General features: G+C 44.5%; 1 protein-coding gene across 1 annotated transcript; it reads right to left on the reverse strand.

Moving 5' to 3' along the window:
• Positions 1 to 5918: 5918 nt before the first annotated feature.
• LOC125761796 (E3 ubiquitin-protein ligase arkadia-C-like) lies at positions 5919 to 15430 on the reverse strand. The gene is made up of 3 exons (XM_049423300.1): positions 14204 to 15430; positions 9538 to 9666; positions 5919 to 9373 (listed from the first exon to the last, which is right to left on the reverse strand). The coding sequence occupies exons 2-3, from the start codon at positions 9632 to 9634 to the stop codon at positions 7062 to 7064; spliced, it is 2409 nt and encodes an 802-aa protein (XP_049279257.1). The 5' UTR covers positions 9635 to 9666; positions 14204 to 15430; the 3' UTR covers positions 5919 to 7061.
• Between the last annotated feature and the right edge of the window lie 1476 nt (positions 15431 to 16906).

A 16906-nucleotide genomic window follows, 5' to 3' on the forward strand; every position in this document is an offset into this window, starting at 1 on the left:
GTCCGTAATGCCTAACGCACGTCATTGCGTGTGCCATCCTTTTTACTCATTTTGCCAGCATTGCGTAGGGCATCTTTCGTAGGGTTTGGTGCGGATCTTTCCCCTTCGGTATAATGAAACGAATGCCTAACGAACCGCGAAGTACGTGCGCGGGCTCGCGAATCTGCGTCATTCGTACGAACGAATGCGAATAATGTTTAAAGAGATGAAGTAAAAAGAAGAAAAGCAGGGAGAAAAACGCTTACTATAAGCAACAACAGAAAGAAAAACTTTGTGCAGAGAAAAGAAAAAAAAGAAACAAAAAACCATTTGCTATAAACAGAGCAACAGACAGCAAAAAGAATGAAAGAAAGTCGCAAAGCGGAAAAAACAAAAAAAAAAGTTGGCAAAAGAGAGAAAGAAAGTATGGCAGTGCAAAAACGTGCACGCGGCCACAGCTCACAACAGCGTGGAGAAAGAACGAGTGAAAGAAGAAAGTGTATGTAGGTCAAACATGCTACCATTACTGTTCCTTTTATTATTCCCAATGCTGTGCGCACAGTGTTGTTGTAAAGAAAGCCACAACAAACAAGACAACAAAAAAGAGCAAAACGTGAAAGGCCAACCGTGCCAAAGTGGAAGAAGAAGTAAAACTTAAAACAGAATCAAAGAGAGAGAGAAAAACGAACAAATCCACATCACTTCATCATTCAAGCTGATGGAAAAACTTCGCCAAAGAAGATGTGATAAAATAGGTGAACGGAAGATGAAGATGGGAAAAACAGTAAACATACACAGGGAGAGAAATGGCCTACGAAGCAAAACCTACATACGAACGATCGGTTTTCCCTTCGCCACCACCACCACCACCACCGAGATTGGTTTGGAAAATCGTCCATTTCACAATGGTGAAAGTATTATGATGCATTGCGTAGTATGCGCACTTTCGCACGGTACCACAGCTTTCCCAATTACAGCGATTACGTTGCTGTGAGTTGATTTTTTTTTTCGACTTATTTTCGGAAACTGTCGATCGCTATCGTTTATCTCGTTACAGGGGTGTAATCTTTCCAATTAAAACTCTTTCTTTTTAGCACACAAATTGGGGGTTTTCTTTTAAAATTTTGAAGTGAAAATTGCATCAAAGCAAAGAGTTCTAACTCACACGAGCTGCCGATAAGCTCTAGCACTCACAATGTCTACTAGTCTCTTATCAAGATGTGACATATTTTTGTTATAATTTTATTTTCTCATATTTCTATTATACTCTCTTTACATCCGTTCAAATCTTTCCATACGTCATTCTAATATATCACACAGCAGTTGCTGTGAGTTTTAACTATCCTAGATAAAGCTTATAAAGTATACACCAAACAGGACTAAAATAATAAAAATACCCTCTGATAAGGTAATTGTTTTACGGAACAAGACTGCGACGTACATAATTTCGATAAATTGCTTTTAAAATTATACAATGTAACGAGCAAATTAAAACTCGTGTTAAAAGAATGTATAAGAATGGCAAAACCAATGTTTTACAAGTGAAAAATTGCATAAGCATTTAAGCTATGCTGTAAACAACGTCAAGTCAAACCTATAAAACTCGACTTCTCCATGGTTGAATTACCAACTCTCAGGTGCAACACACGATCGATTATTTTGTAATTGTTATCACAGTTTTCTCTCATTATTACTTCACCCCTGGTGGAGTAAATCTTTATTACTAAACCCAGTGAGCAGAAAAAGCCCTACCTTTCCCAGCAAAGCCGTCCTTCCGTGGCGTTTAGTGAGCGAACAGATTAGTGAAGCGCAAACCGCACAACGATCGCAGCGGCACGTGCAAAATTGTACATGCGATCGTTGCATTTCTCCTGCGGTTGACATGCTCTGCCTATGCTGGGTGGTTTTCATCTGCGATAAAGACCAGAAAGAAAAGAAAGCACTACAACTACTAAATTCTTCTACACCTTTCTGCTGCTTCACCGTCGTGCATCGTGGTGGGAGCAGATTGGTTTCGCGCAGTGTTTAAGCGCGTCGTTCACTTAACCTAAATTTCCCTCCGCTTTCTAGTTTCTCTGACAAAAACCACTGCCAACGGATGGAAAGGCTTTCTTTCCTTCAGTGATCGGTTTGCTTTTGATAGTTACTGCCGGTAAACGCTTGCGGGCAATGATTTAAATATTATGCTTAACGCTTGCTTCAGGGTTGCATATGGCCAATATTAAACAATTTTTTTTTTGTTTCAGTTATCCAAGAATAAAATACAATTTTGTCTCAAAACTTTTACTAATGGTAGCAATTTCCCTAGGAAAAACTTCTGTACCCGAAAGTATGAACAAATTGTTACAAATTTACCACCTTACCATTCAACATCCGCTTCACTATTTTTCCTTACTTTTCCACCCAAATCCCCTTACGGACCTGCTTTCAAAAAAGGGAAATGGTTTGCCACAAACGGGCCTCACCATCGTCGGCCATGTATGGGAAGCATACTGAGCAAAAAAAAAAGGGAGGGAGAAAATGGGTCAACGGCACCGGACAAGGTCTATGCCGATTCGCCAATTCCCTTCTTTGCTGGGGAGCAAAGCCTTCGTGCTCTTCGCTTATGCCATCGTTTGACGGTTGAGTGATTCGAGTGGTGTACGTCCCGAGTGTTGGATTCTGGATCGGCATGAAGGGTGTGTTTGCGTCCGATCCCCAAATTACATACAAACTACAGCGGATTTTGGCTTGGAGTTTTTGTCGGAGTGGCACCTGTCCAAAAGCCAGTACGGAAGAAGGGCGATCGTAGACTAATGTATCGCACAATGTTGCATAGGTGTGTTCAATGGCAATTAATATCCCACTTTTCTGGGGAGCATAGAGATTATAACCAATTGAAGCTTTATATTACTATTAACGTGAAATAATACTGTACTGATTTCAAAGTAAAGAGTTATTCGCTTAGTGATAGTTTCCCAAGCAAAATGGCTGAAAATTGGACCTCAAAAATAAGGTAAAAATAAACTTTTATTACTAAAGGCTTATTAGGGTGCAATGTACACAGTCCCACTTCAAAATGTTTCTTCAATAAAATCAATACCATTCTAACGCCCATCATTCGATTAGCTCAACGTTATCACCGTTAATTGATACTTCCAGCTCCAGAAGCTAATTCCACGTTTATGGATAAAAGAAAGCATCAACCTTTTGCAGGAATCCCTTTTCCCACTTTGGCTTCTTCTAGCTAACGTACTCTCTCAGTAAAAGCGTCAGGCGCGAGGTGCACTAGGCGAAATAGAAAGCGTTCGCAACATTCCGCGTGCCACAGCCTCTTATCGACGTCAGCCGATCGCGTAAGTGCCCTCAACCATACTACCATACGAACGCACGTTTTGCTCGATTGTAAGCAGCTCAAAGACGACAACACCACACGCGCATCACCTTTCGTGCAATGTGACTGCGGTAAGATGATTGCAACGTGATCGCATACACGGAGACTCTGTTAGGTTGAAGCTCCAGCAGATACCGAGAGGGGCCTGTGATGATGGCCGACGCATGCAGGGCAAATGGTTACATCCTTGTAATGTGTTGATGTGAAGATGGGTTTTTGGATCATTACAAGACCTGGCAAAGGCGTATGCTTTACATACTTACGCTTGCAATACTCACCGTACGTCCGTTCGATGTAATAGACACAATTTCTCAACAGTTAAGAGTCACCTCATTTATGTATTTTTAGGAAAGTGAGTGTATTTCATACGTAAATTTGATACAAATTATACAGTAAACATTCGTAATGTAAGAAGTATTGGTACGCCACCAGTACAGTATTATAATAGCTCTTCGCTTCTCCATTTCTTCTCCAATTTCCTCGCATCGGTGTTGGTGTATATGTATCGTCTAAAAGAAATAAACAAGTCCAAGGATTCCTTCACTACTGATCACGATTTAAGGTTCATTTCCCTTCCTTCGGTTTTTGTTTACCATTTTTCTCTTTACTAACTACGTTGATTTGTTCAAAAAAATTCTTTTACTGATACTGTTCTGTTCGTCCACTTCTGGAGAGGTTTGAAATAGTTGTAATAGTACGTTAATTTACAGTCGCTCAAATATGCGTTAGAATATGTTTGAATAAAGTCTTAAAAACGAACAGGAATAATGGACACCATCGGTGCAGTTTCTTTACCTTTTCTGGTTGTGTAAACATATGTCAACTAAATGATGTTTTATAAGAAAAAAAAACTCTTCCACAAAATCGTCTACCATATCTAGGTAGAAACAGTAAAAAAGAAAACCTGTAAACTTTCAAACGAAAGTAATAACATTTACTCAAAGAGTAATCTACAAAGGCCAAAGCAAAGTGATCCGTTATCGGCAGAAAACACATGTCTACAGCACAATAGATCGCCTGTGTTTTATATCCCGGCAATCGTAACATTTAAGATACAACAAAAACCACACACGATCATATTTACGTGTGTCAAAACCTTTAAAAATGAAGCTTTTCTTCCGTAAAGCTTTTTGTCGGATGGCCGGAAAAGTGTTACCCATTTTGCATGCTGCATTATCTCATCTCATCGGCTGCAGCTTTCAGTTCTCATTTAACTTGCCTTTTTGTTTAGCTACATATTTCTTCTCTTTCTCATCCATTTCGTTGCAAAACAAACTTTTGCTTACATTTGCTCAACTTAAAGTTTTTATTCTCATTCTTTTATTAATTGTGGGCGCGGTTTTTTCGTATAAAAATAAAATAAATAAAAAAAGAACAATTCTTCGTAGTTTTCACCTGCATTGGAAGGGTAATTGGAGATACTTCTAAAACAGAAAAAATGTTCCTCGTTTCTATAATAAGCTCTTAGTGTGTATGTATGTATAAAAAAACTGCACATAATCTAGCAAAAAAAAACCTTACTAAAAGAGTAATAGTCGCACGTACTTGCTTTAACTGTACCAGTTAACTCAATGACATACTCGTTTTCACGTGGTGAAACTTGTTTTTCAATAGAAAACATATTAATCAAATTAATAGCTGTTACAGTGATTATCATTATCAGAAGCAAATCGTACGCTAATAGGTAAATACAAAAAAAAAACAGAACAAAACTAGCAAATAGTAAATGTAAAAACCAAACGAAATATAACACGATATAACCGTACATTCTTCACCAAAGTTCGGTCAATAGAAACGTCAAGAAGTGTGTCATTGGGAGTAATAATATTAAACGTAGGTAGTAATAAAAGCACATAAAAATACGAACAACGCCGCACAGGAGGCGATGCCAAAGGATACACGGAAAGCTACGAAACTGTTGCCACGCGTCATCACTTTGTAATACCTTGGCGGGTGTGTGTGTGTACTTGCATTAAATCTTACTCTGTTGTGTTGTTTGTATAATTGTGTATGTGTTTGTGTGTTTTTTTCTGTTTCTTAATATCTGTAAAAATAGTTCCAAACCTACGATATCACATTTCCGAAAAAGTTTGCTCCTCCGGTTCTTTTATTCCATTTTGTTTTTTTCGTTCCTTACCCTCTTTTTTTCTTTATCTGTTTTATGGTTTTTCTGTAATCGTGTAATGCTTTCCCATTATACGACTGTGTTTTCTTTTTTTGCTAGTGCTAACAGAATTAAAAATGTTTCCTGCTGGTGTGGTGTAAGTGTGCTTAAAATTGTATCATTTAAATCTCATCGTTTTATACATATACCATTAATAGCGCTGGCATTATCTCTCTATACTCCAGCGTGCACGCTCCATTGCGATAGGATCATCTTCTTTGAAGATAAAACAAAAACGAACGTTACATCTGCTATCTGATAAAGTTATGCTCGGTTGTTTCCCTTGTAGAACCATATTATCAGCAATTTGTTTTGCACTTATATCTTACCGTGTTGGACTGAGTGTTTATGTTTTAACCATTCTTTTTTTTTAATGTTTTGTTTTCATATCATCATTTTCATTCATCCTCTTTAATACACTAATATTTAAAATACACTTCATATTTCCTTTTTGATATATAAGTTGCTTCTCTCCCTCTCTGTTTCTTCTCTCTTCTGTACAGTTTTTCTTATACCTACCATGGATATAAATATGATTGATGTAGTTCGGTTTTCACATTTACAGTTCTGCTTTAGTGTTATACACCATGTTTTTTTCTTCTTTTTTATACAACAAACGATCCTCTGTGTCCATCACCTGGTCTGTTCTACTTCATCTCAGATGTACTACATCCACAACAAACCAACCAGTCAATCGACTTTTTTTGTTGTTGTTGATTTTGATTCACATCGCATCCTACAGACTATTTCCAAATAAATACATCCACACGCACCATCCAGAAAAAAAACGATGCGTAAAGAGTCGCATTCTCATCACCTGCGTAGCTGCCACTGGTTGCGGGCTCACCGAAGCATCAAGTCGCACCATTTCACTTGACTTCGACGAGCGCCTTCAATGAAGCACAAGAAAACGGCAGATAACGAACAGAAAAAAAAGCAACCTCACCGAATCGGGACGGACACGCCTCAAGCAGTGCGCTTTCTCCTTGCGTCCTACACGCCGTGATCGGTTTGCCGGCTGCCTTTCTCTCGCGGGCTAACAGATTGTCGTAACTTTCACCAAGCACGCAGCGGTACGTTCACGCCACGTCGATGCGGCGAGAAATTCCAACCGATCAACTAACCCACTAACATAAAATGGGGGATATATCCTTCTGCTTGTTGCGTGGTCCGTTTTGCTCTGTTCTTCGCTTCACTTCCATCGCGGTCGGGTGGTTGGGGTGTGGAGTTTGTGGTGCGGACGGGATCTTAAGAGAGAACCACGCACAATTTCGATGCTCCATCACTCACCGGCCGGAATACTCGCGGCTCACCCAGGAATGAAACTCCAGCGTGTGGACGTCGGGTTGACTTCGTACGACAACTATCCTCTTCTACTCGTCGAAACTACTTTTACAGGAACTAGATCACACCCGCACGATCCGGATGACACATGAGTCGTCTATTCGTCCGGTCTCATTGCTTCATCCGTCATCGTTGCGGCCGTCGCCTTCGGTGCCGTCGTACTGTGCGACTTGGCTGTGGCAATTCGGTGCACGATGCGCGCTACTGTGCTGCCGCTGTCACACCGAACCCACTGCCGGTCGTGTTCGAGATCATCATGTTCTTGATGGTGGCGACCTCGGACTCGAGCCGGGCCAGCTTCGACTGCAGGTGTATGTTTTCCTCCGCCTTTTTGCTGATCACGACCGATGCCGGTATGGAGGTGATCTTGCCGGCTGCGGCCGCAACTGCTGCTGCGGCGGCCGCCATTGCCGCGGTACTGACGATTGCTCCGCCACCGGACGCACTGCCCGCGGACGATGCGGACGCTGACGGTGGCGATCCCGGTAGCGGTACCATCATCTTCTGTTCCGCCTTCGTTGGCCACTCGTTCGTGGAGATGCCGGAATCGCGCTCGTCCGACGATCCGTCACCATCGTCCCAGGCGGGCGAACTCGACCGTATGCCGATCGGTTCTTGCTTGATGTTTTGCAGCGCCAACAGTGCCGTTGCCGCATCCTTATCGCCGAGATGCGACTTGTGGCGCAACTTTACCGGCAAACTGTTGGCATGTTCGTGCACTTCTCGCTCACGGTCCGGTTCTTCCTCGTGCTCGGATGTGCTGCCGGCGCTCGCCGTGGAGGAAGCCGTCTGTGGTGGGCTCGAATCGTACGGTGACGGTGCACGGCGGCTCAGATTGAGCACGTTCGCCGTCAGCAGTGCGCTCGCTATTTCGGTGGTGCGCGGAGGCGACGCATACAACGCGCCTGCTCCGCTGGCATAGGCTGCAACGGCGGCGGCTGCGGCCGTTAGTGGATAACCGCTGGCAGGAAGAGCCGAACTAGCGTACGGGGAGCTTGCACCCACGACAAAGTGTGGCGGATGCGCATGGTGTGCGGCTATATGGTGCGGATGGTGGTGATGATGGTGGGGCGGATAGTGGTGCGAGTGTGCGTGAGCTGCAACCGGAACATGGGCCGGTGGCGATCCCGCCGGACTCGTACTTGAGATGATCGTCGGCGGTGAGGTGGATGAGATCGGAGCGGAAGAGGAGGTTGTGGTGGTGGTAGGCGAACCGAAGCGCGGTGCAGCCGAAGGTGTCAACGTCGGTGAGGGGGAACGTTCATCTCGGTCCAGCTCACCATTGGACACCAGCACTCGCTGGTGAAGATGGTGTGGATGTTGCTGCTGTTGCTGCTGAAGATGTTGCTGATGCGGGTGGGATTGATGCGGAGGTTGATGGTGATGCTGCGCATGGTGATGGTGCGGATGGTGATGATCGATCACCGACTCCCGAATCACCTCCCGCGAATGATGGCTGTAGTGATGATGATGATGATGCTGGGACGAGGAGGAAGCCAACTGCTGCTGATGATGGTGCTGTTGCTGGGCGAGCTGTTGCTGCAGGTGATGATGATCGTCCAGGTTGCGTTCGATCAGTTCCAGCCGAATCTGGGACGGACTGCGACCGTTACCTTCCATCGACGACAACTTGCCACCTTCCGATGCCCGCTCGTACTCGACGATCGTACCGTTGCGGTAGATGGCATGGACCGGTGACAGATATGTTGCCGCACCGTTCGTATGCTGAATAGCACCGCCCGACGATACCGTGGGCGATGAGCTTGGTCCGGCCGGCGGTGGTGATTCCACGTTCGGGTTGGGATGGATGACCGGTGCTTGCTGGGAGGAAGGAATCGACGAAGCTCCGGGGGAGGTGGACGTCGTGCTCGGAGCATTCTGTACGACCGCCAGCAGCGTCTGCTGCAGATGTGGTGTACCGTTGCTGACCGGTGGGCTGTGCGGTGACGAGGCACGTCCATGTGATTGCGAGGGTGAGGTAGCCTGCGGTTGTCGCGAGGGACTGCGCGATAGCGGAAAGCCAATCATCGAGCCAGTCGGTGAGCTAGACCGTCCCTGGCTGCTGCCGTTCGCCAGCTTAACGCGCTTGGTCGAGCTGAGTACCTGCTCGTTCGTCGGCAGCGTTGCCATAATTTGATCGACGCTAACCAAATTCTCGCCACAGATATTGTACTTGCTCTTGATCGCGTCCAGCTGTGCCTTCAGTACGTGGTTCTCCTTCGTCAGCTCGACGACACGCTGCTCCAGCACCATATCGTTGAAGCGACGCTTCTCGCGCGATCGTTTCGCCGCCTCATTGTTGCGTCGCCGCCGATCCCAGTAGCTGTCGTCCTTCTTGTTGTCCGGGATGAATTCCCGCTGCTTGCGCTGTGAGAATAGCTCCTTGCGCTTCAGATGGGCCGCCAGCTCGTAGCCGTTCTGGGGGAACTCCGACTCCGAGGAGGTGTGTGGACTGGCACGGCCAGAGCTGTTGCTGTTGCTGCTGTTGTTGCTCATCAGTAAGGCACTGTGGGCTGTATTGGCGAAGAAGAAAGAATAGAAACAAACACAACCAATCAGTCCCAAAGCTGCAAAAAACGGAAGACAGATTTGTTTGGCTGCTGTTCTTCGAGCCGCATCTCAAGTTGGAGATCGTACAAACAGTAGGAAAGATTTTTTGATGCTCGGAACCACTCACCAGGCATGTTGGAATTGGAGTTGTGATTTTGGCCGGGTATTTCACCGTTCAGCGGCGAACCGTTCTGCTGGCGTGTTACAAAGTCCGCCACCATCATAATAATTTCGCTCGAGCCTAGTTTTAGTACATCTGCAAGTAAAAGCAAAAGAAACGCAAGACAACCATTAGAACTTGAACTTTGGAAATTTGATCGATCAAAGGTGATATTCTTAATAATTTGACAAATAAAGATACAAATAATCAAATTAATGAAACTAATGTTTACGCTCATGTCTAGCAAATAAATCAACATTCCTCAATAAATCTGCACTGCAACGCAGTTTAGAGCAAAGCACAAACAAACAGTAAACAACCTGCCGCTTCCTGAGGCGCACGTGAACGTAACATGTGACCAACGTGTTTTGTTGCGCTCGGAATGTGAGGCAACAGCGATCACGCAACGCGACCCACACACCGTCATTCAAATGCCGTTCTCGTGTGCTCGCTGCGGATGATGAGATCCCGTCAATAGCGCAGTACCATCCGGAACACCCGTTCCACGTGCGTTCCAGAGTCCATGATTTGTGTGCCGTTGACAGTCACATTGATGGGCAAATAAGCGTGGCGTGTGTAAGATTGGAGCATTTTTTGGAGTGTGATATCACTCGCACGATACTGATCGTGGTACTTCAACAGCACCGGAACTATGACCCCCGAACCAAAATGTAGTTCTGAGGGTGTTGTTTACGATTTTAAAACCATCGCTTATAGCTGCAAGATAAGCGGATATACATACTTCTGCGGTACAGACGAGAACCGTTACGAAGCCTGGAATCATGAAGAAAACAACCAAGTTTAGAATCCTAATCTTGTATCTCGCACCTAATCGTACACTTATCATACCAGGCCACCGATTACGCAACCGATGTCTCCCACGCGTAAACAATCAGTCACGAATTATCAGTACCTGGGTAGCGCACAACAGGAAATGACGCAACGTGGTCTAACACGCCATGCTCGGTAGGTGACGCGTCAACGTCCTTCCCGGAGAGGGGCTCGCGCACAAACACGATTCATGAATCAAAGCCCCGAGAGTGTCTCACCCGAGCCTCACTTATCAGAAGCACGGTGAAGCGACGTTTGCAATTCCTGCGTTCAGTTATCAATAACGCGCAGTGTGACTCCTCTATATCATTTCCAATACACTGCTTGGGACCACATATCGGTACGTTTGGGGGAATATTTTGACGACTAATATCAGAACTCCCGGACGCGGTTTTTGTACACGACGAAGGTGTGGTGCAATTTTTGGGGACGGGGGTTTTTGTATCAATGGTTGTTGTACATAATCACTATCGCAAGGTTATTTTTACCGACGATTCCTGCGTCGTAGTCGGGAAAGGAAGAATTCCCCGCATATTGGAACGCATATTTGCGTCGCCCTGTTCAACAAGTAGCCTTGCCTAGGGAGCTTGTTTGTTGATCCAGCATGATAATGCGACGCAATCTTGGGTTGTTTTTCTGTTGTTTTGCATCACGCCGAGATGCGTCAATACGTCTTACGGGGTTAGGCATGCGAATGACATAACAATTCTTGGCAAGGATTTTCCATTTTACCTAACTTGGATGTAATTAGTAATGAGGTTTTTTTTGTTCCCTGTGATTGTGATAGGATGAATCATACGTATTCTCAATAGATTCAGAAGCTTTCAACCTTTTTTGCGATGAATCATACAAACATACGCGACAGAACAACAATTAGCGATGGTAACTATCTGGACCAAGCCAAATGTATCTTTGTAATATCTTTAATTGAAGATAATATCCAGAACGTCACGAGAACTCCTCAGTTTCTGGACGTATGATGCAATCCTCAGAATCCTGTTTCGCAGCATCTTTCAACACGATCACACCAAATATGCACCAAACGAGCACGGCCATTAAACAGGTATCTCTCGCTCCATGCTCCACTTCATGGAGTCCAATTTGGTGGCATTCAAAAAAAAAAGTTCCTCGAAACGTCAAAATTACGTCATTCGTACGAATCGCGGTCCGCTCTGGACACATCATTATCACCGTGAGCGTTAGAACGAGATGCTGTGCGTGAGGAATTATTTACCGTTTTCCCACACCATACCCAGCCTCACCCAGCGGAACGATGATACTGTGCGGTGGATTTACATTCTCCACGAATCACGGCCCTGGGGCAAGCAAAACAGAACGGCAAGTTCATCGCGCGCGTTCATCGTGATTAAATACATTTCGAAAAATTGAGTGATCCACGATCACACACACATTCGCGGATCGTGGGGTGATTTTTTATAGTGTTCTTCTCATTTCGCTGCTGTTATTATACAGAGGGCCTTCCACTTCCTTGTTGTCCTGCTACCGGCTTCACCCACCCCATGTTTGGTGGCGCTTGTTTTGGTTGGCATTGCACGAGGTAAACCACCTTTTTTGACGTCGAGTGGAGAGGGTTTTATTTTTGTTGTTGTTGCGTTGCCACTGCTACTACCTCCTCCAACACGTACACGCGAGAGCCTCGGTTTCGGTACGCCATCATAATAATAATAATACATTGGATGGGAGAGAATGGAAGAGGATATGCTGCTCGATCGATTCGCGCAAATGGCGTCGCTGACCGACCTTGATCGCCGCGCGCGCGCGTGTCATTTTGGAGCTTGAAGCGGCGTAGTAAAAGGTGCTAAAGCGGTGAGGCCGCACAAAAACAAACATTCTCGCCGAAACTGAACCCCCGTGTGTGTGTGTTTGAGAGTGTGGGAAATTAAAGCAATAGAATAGGCTTTTTTCAAGCAAAGACACTACCCAAATTAACACTCAACCACACACCGTGGCAATCGTTCCAGTTTGATAGTTTTTCCCCTCTTCGTTTTTGTGTCTAATCTAACCATTCCGGCATCATAGATTCTCTTTACTAGCCCAAACACACGCAAAACAAGAAAAGATTCGTCGACAAGAATGTTCACGTCCGGACATGCTTTTCCTAAAACAAGACGCACCCCTAAAGACCGACCGATTTACACACCGTTTCCCAAAAGATCCGAGAACTTTGCACAAAATGTGTTCCGTCAGCAAAAATAATGAATCGCCACAACCACGAAAAAGGGATGATGAAATCGGTTGAAAATTGCTTCAGCGTGCTGCTCACACTAGTAAAGGGTGAGCAAAGGGGCACTGCAAGAAGTCAACAAGGTATGTGATGGGAACACGAAATCGGAACACCGTTTCTGTATATGTGTGATAATATAGAATATTTCACCTTGTTTTGCAACATCTTGGCAGGCGAAGGGCAACGGCAAGGAAAAAAAATGGCCGAAACGAGAACAAAACAAATCTCAACCACCCAAGTTTTTGTATCTCCATCCCCCCATTGCAATGGGTTCCTCGTGTGGAACGTTCTACCGCGGAAAACCACAATCGACACGCTCGATAGGTACATTGACCGCACTATACACGGGAACCCATAGATGACGTCAGATTCGTAATGTCTGTGAGTGAGTAACACAACACAACAACCCCCCGGCCGTTCAATACACACAGAACGTTCGATGTGGGGCTTCTCATCACCCTAGCTCACCGTCATGAGAAAGTTGGTGCTTTATTTCATCAGACACACAAACAAATGTACCCCGCGTGTGGCACACCAACAAACGGTGGGATGATCTAATAACACGTCAGACCAATCGACACACAAAACAAAACTGCACGAAGAAAAAGGTCATCTGGGGGTGTTTGGTGAGGAAAAGGAAACGTGCCTGATGGTTCTAAATCTAACCCCGAAAACCATCTATTAGGTGTGATTTTCACAACGGGGTCAAAGTTCACGCCATTTCTTTAGTGGCATTTAGGGGTGGCTGCGTCGTACACTACAACAACAAACACAGCCCAACAACCCACACAAAATCAGTCAACTCATCGATCGATCAACGGTCGTGCATGTTTTTGGGGGAGGAAAAAAAAGAGAACTCTCACCCTGACCGAGAACAATTGATAAGGCCACCATCGCACCTGGAATATTGTGCCTGTGCTCGAGAGTAGAGGATAACGATAATCAAATAGAATTTTGGAACGATTTCTAGAAAATTCCTCTCATCTGTAGCACACAAGTGAAAATATCCCACATGCATCGAAAATGCTGTCAAAATGCTGTCACTGCAATCGATGCAAAAAGCACTGTTGCAAAGCAGGGTTTTTACGCTGGCAAACACTTCCACGTGTCAGTGGACGAACTTTGATTGCAACACGTGTTATCGTCTTTATGGTTTTTTCACCATTGAGCTGAATACTACCAGCAATAGGAAAAATGTTAAGCGCAAGCTAAATTGACAATATTTTAATTTAAAAAATACCCAGAATACAGTCTAAAACTAAACGACCTTGGGTTCGTCGCGTACGTTTCAAGCTTTTGTATGTTCTTCCTTCACGATAACAAGATTTAATAATCAAACATTTTTAATTATGTTTTCGTCAATTTAAACTATTACATTTCACAGAGTAAAGATTGCTTTAAGACGTCGTATTCAATTTTTAATAATAAAAATAGAACTTTGCAATAAATCAATCTTGTCCGAGAAGAGAACAAAGACCACAACAGAAGCCTTGCTATTTAACACATTTAAATCTTGTTTTTTTTTAAGATGAATCGAAACTGATGGGGATAACTCACTCTTTTCTTCGAAGCAATGAACGGCAGCACTACTGTTTGGTGCTGATACTAATGGTCGGCGTGTTATGTCTGCTCCTTGTTGTTTCACCTTTCCAGTTGGATTATGGCGGCGAGGGTTTTTTCTTTTATCAACACCCACTTTTACGTGTTTTTTTCAATTTGTTTAATGCAACCGAAATGCACTTGATTTGTTTCTTGCTTTCACACGATGCAACTTTTGTTGCGCTTTTTTCTTTTCGTTTTCTTGTTATTCTCTTAGTTTACTTTTAACGCTGACCCACTGGGTCATCAAACACACATAAAAACACACACACACGCACGCTTCCTCCGGTTTGAGGGCACTGAAGGTAATATTAAATTAAATTCTTCACACAAACTGCCCCACTAATGGATTTCCGGGCTAATGCACTTTTCTTACAGCACCTTTGCAATGCGTTTTTTTTATTGATTACCCTTTTTTTGTTGCACTGCTTTTCCACCACTAATATCGTACAGACATACGCACACGTACACCCGTAAGTGTTGTTAATAAATGCGGATCCGATCCGGAAAGGGTGTGCTCTACTTTTCTGCCCTTTTTTTTTGCTTTGAAAGTGGGGTGCACCGACTTTCTTCTGTTTAATATTTTGCCACCGATAGAAACACCAACACACTTACACCGATACACGCACACATACACGCTGGTACACGCGAAAGATGCACTCAGAAAAGTGCAGTTTGGATGCACTTGCGTTTGCTGCTGCTGCTGCACGGCACGCGGACGCACGTCTCGTTTTGCACTACTGTGCTCAGGCGCGTCCCCACGGTCACGGTCGGTTATGCTGGGGCATGAACCAATTGCAATCGCCAATGATTCCTGTGGCCAAGGTCTAGACACTTTTCGCCCGTTTGCTTATTCAATTGTACTACAATTCCACACCACTTTCACGCTACGATGTGTTTTTGCACTGCGCCTAGGTTTATGTTGCTTTTTCAACAAAATTCACTTCACAAATTTTTCTTCACAAAATACTCTTCAAGGAAAAGTACACACTTTAGTCAAAACTGTAACACGCATTAAACTGTTGCGTTGTTGTTTGTTTTTTTTTTCTTCTCTCAGTTGTTGTTGATCCGTTTGTTTGAAACTGCGAGGCAGACCGTAATATTCCGGTGGCCGCGACCGCGCGCTTTTCGCGTCTGCTATGGTTGCGAGCTGTCAAAAGAATGTTGCGTCTGAACGAACGGACGGTACCTCGAAGCCGCGCACAGACGGCCGGCACACCATCGGGCCTCCATTGAGTTCCATCGGCACGAACGCAATGTTGGGGTTGGTGGTTGAAATATTGAACACGGTTTGAAACTTGATGCTGTGTAGGAAATTTTTGTTTACGAAAGATACTGTTTTGTTAATGAAATAATAAACTTCATTTCTGGTAAATAAATAACTGAATAAGAAAACAAAACTTTTGCTATCAACAATAATATTTTCAATCCCTTGATCACATCCGATCGACAAGCAAATCATAAAGAATTTCTGTTAAACTTGCACTTGAGAATCATACACTAGACTTATCCAGACGACGAACCCTGCAAACGAACTCGGGCACTCATTTCGTCTGGTTTCGGGTGCGGGAAACTCACCACCATCGTAAGCGGAAAGTTAACCTTTGTTTGTTTTGTCAGACTGTTAACAATAAATCTTCTTTCCCTGTAAACTAAACAAAGCAACAGATTATCAATGGTCTTTATCGATTTTAGTTTACAAATGGTTATTATCCACCAAAAACTACTTTGAAAATCTCATTTTCTCACCACCCTTCAGATGAGTTACTGGCTGCCCCGTTTTCTTGTTTAAAGATGACTTCAAAATGGAGCTCTCTTTCCCTCTCTCAGACTATACAGCTCTCTCGTTCTTTGCCTCTGGTTTTTCCCCACTTACGCGTGCATGACGCGATCGGTGAGAAATTATGCCAGGTCAGTGATGGAAGAAGATGCCATAGCGCTGGTAGCGAGGGCGCGCGTTTATGTACAAGCGGGTAGAAACAACCCCGTAGAGCAGGATGGGGCGAAGAATGGCGTCTGCAGTAAAACGCGCGTTACCTTTTTGTGATTATTTTTCTTCCCCCCAAAACGTTTCGGTACCGAAGGAACACGTAACAGAGTGACTGTGGCTGTCGGGCAACCAGGGGAAGCCGTTTGGATGGACAGGAACGAAAGGGACGATCTCGGCCAGACGGTCGATGGATTCTCTTTGTTTTCAAGCATGCCGCCTCCTGTGTCTGTCCCTCAGCCTCCCCTCAACTTCCACCCCGAGACCAAAAAACGCTTCTTGCCCCATTCCCCAATGTGTGTGCCTTACCGGAACGAAGGTTTCGCTTTCTTTTATCATGGACCCCGTTGCCGCCGTCGATGTCCATCGTTTGTCGGAACCAAGAACACGTCGAAATGGTGTATTCTTTTTTTTTCTCCATTTTCTCCCTTTTTCTGCCCTGACACGGACAACAAAGAACTGCAACCGAGCCCGGGGTTGCGTTTATTGGAAAAGGTGTGAGTGCGCCGCAGTGTGTGGTGAAGTGGTGAGTAACTCACTCACTCGTTAGCACATTTCGCAGACGAAACATTGCACTTACAAGAACAGCTCTGGGGGGGTTGTGAAGAGTTGGGGATTTTAAGTAGCAAAAGTAATAGAAAATGGACAGGTAAAAGCATTTGCAGAACATTATC

Source organism: Anopheles funestus, chromosome 2RL (genome assembly GCF_943734845.2).
Source record: "Anopheles funestus chromosome 2RL, idAnoFuneDA-416_04, whole genome shotgun sequence".
In the NCBI taxonomy this organism is placed as follows: Eukaryota; Metazoa; Arthropoda; class Insecta; order Diptera; family Culicidae; genus Anopheles; species Anopheles funestus.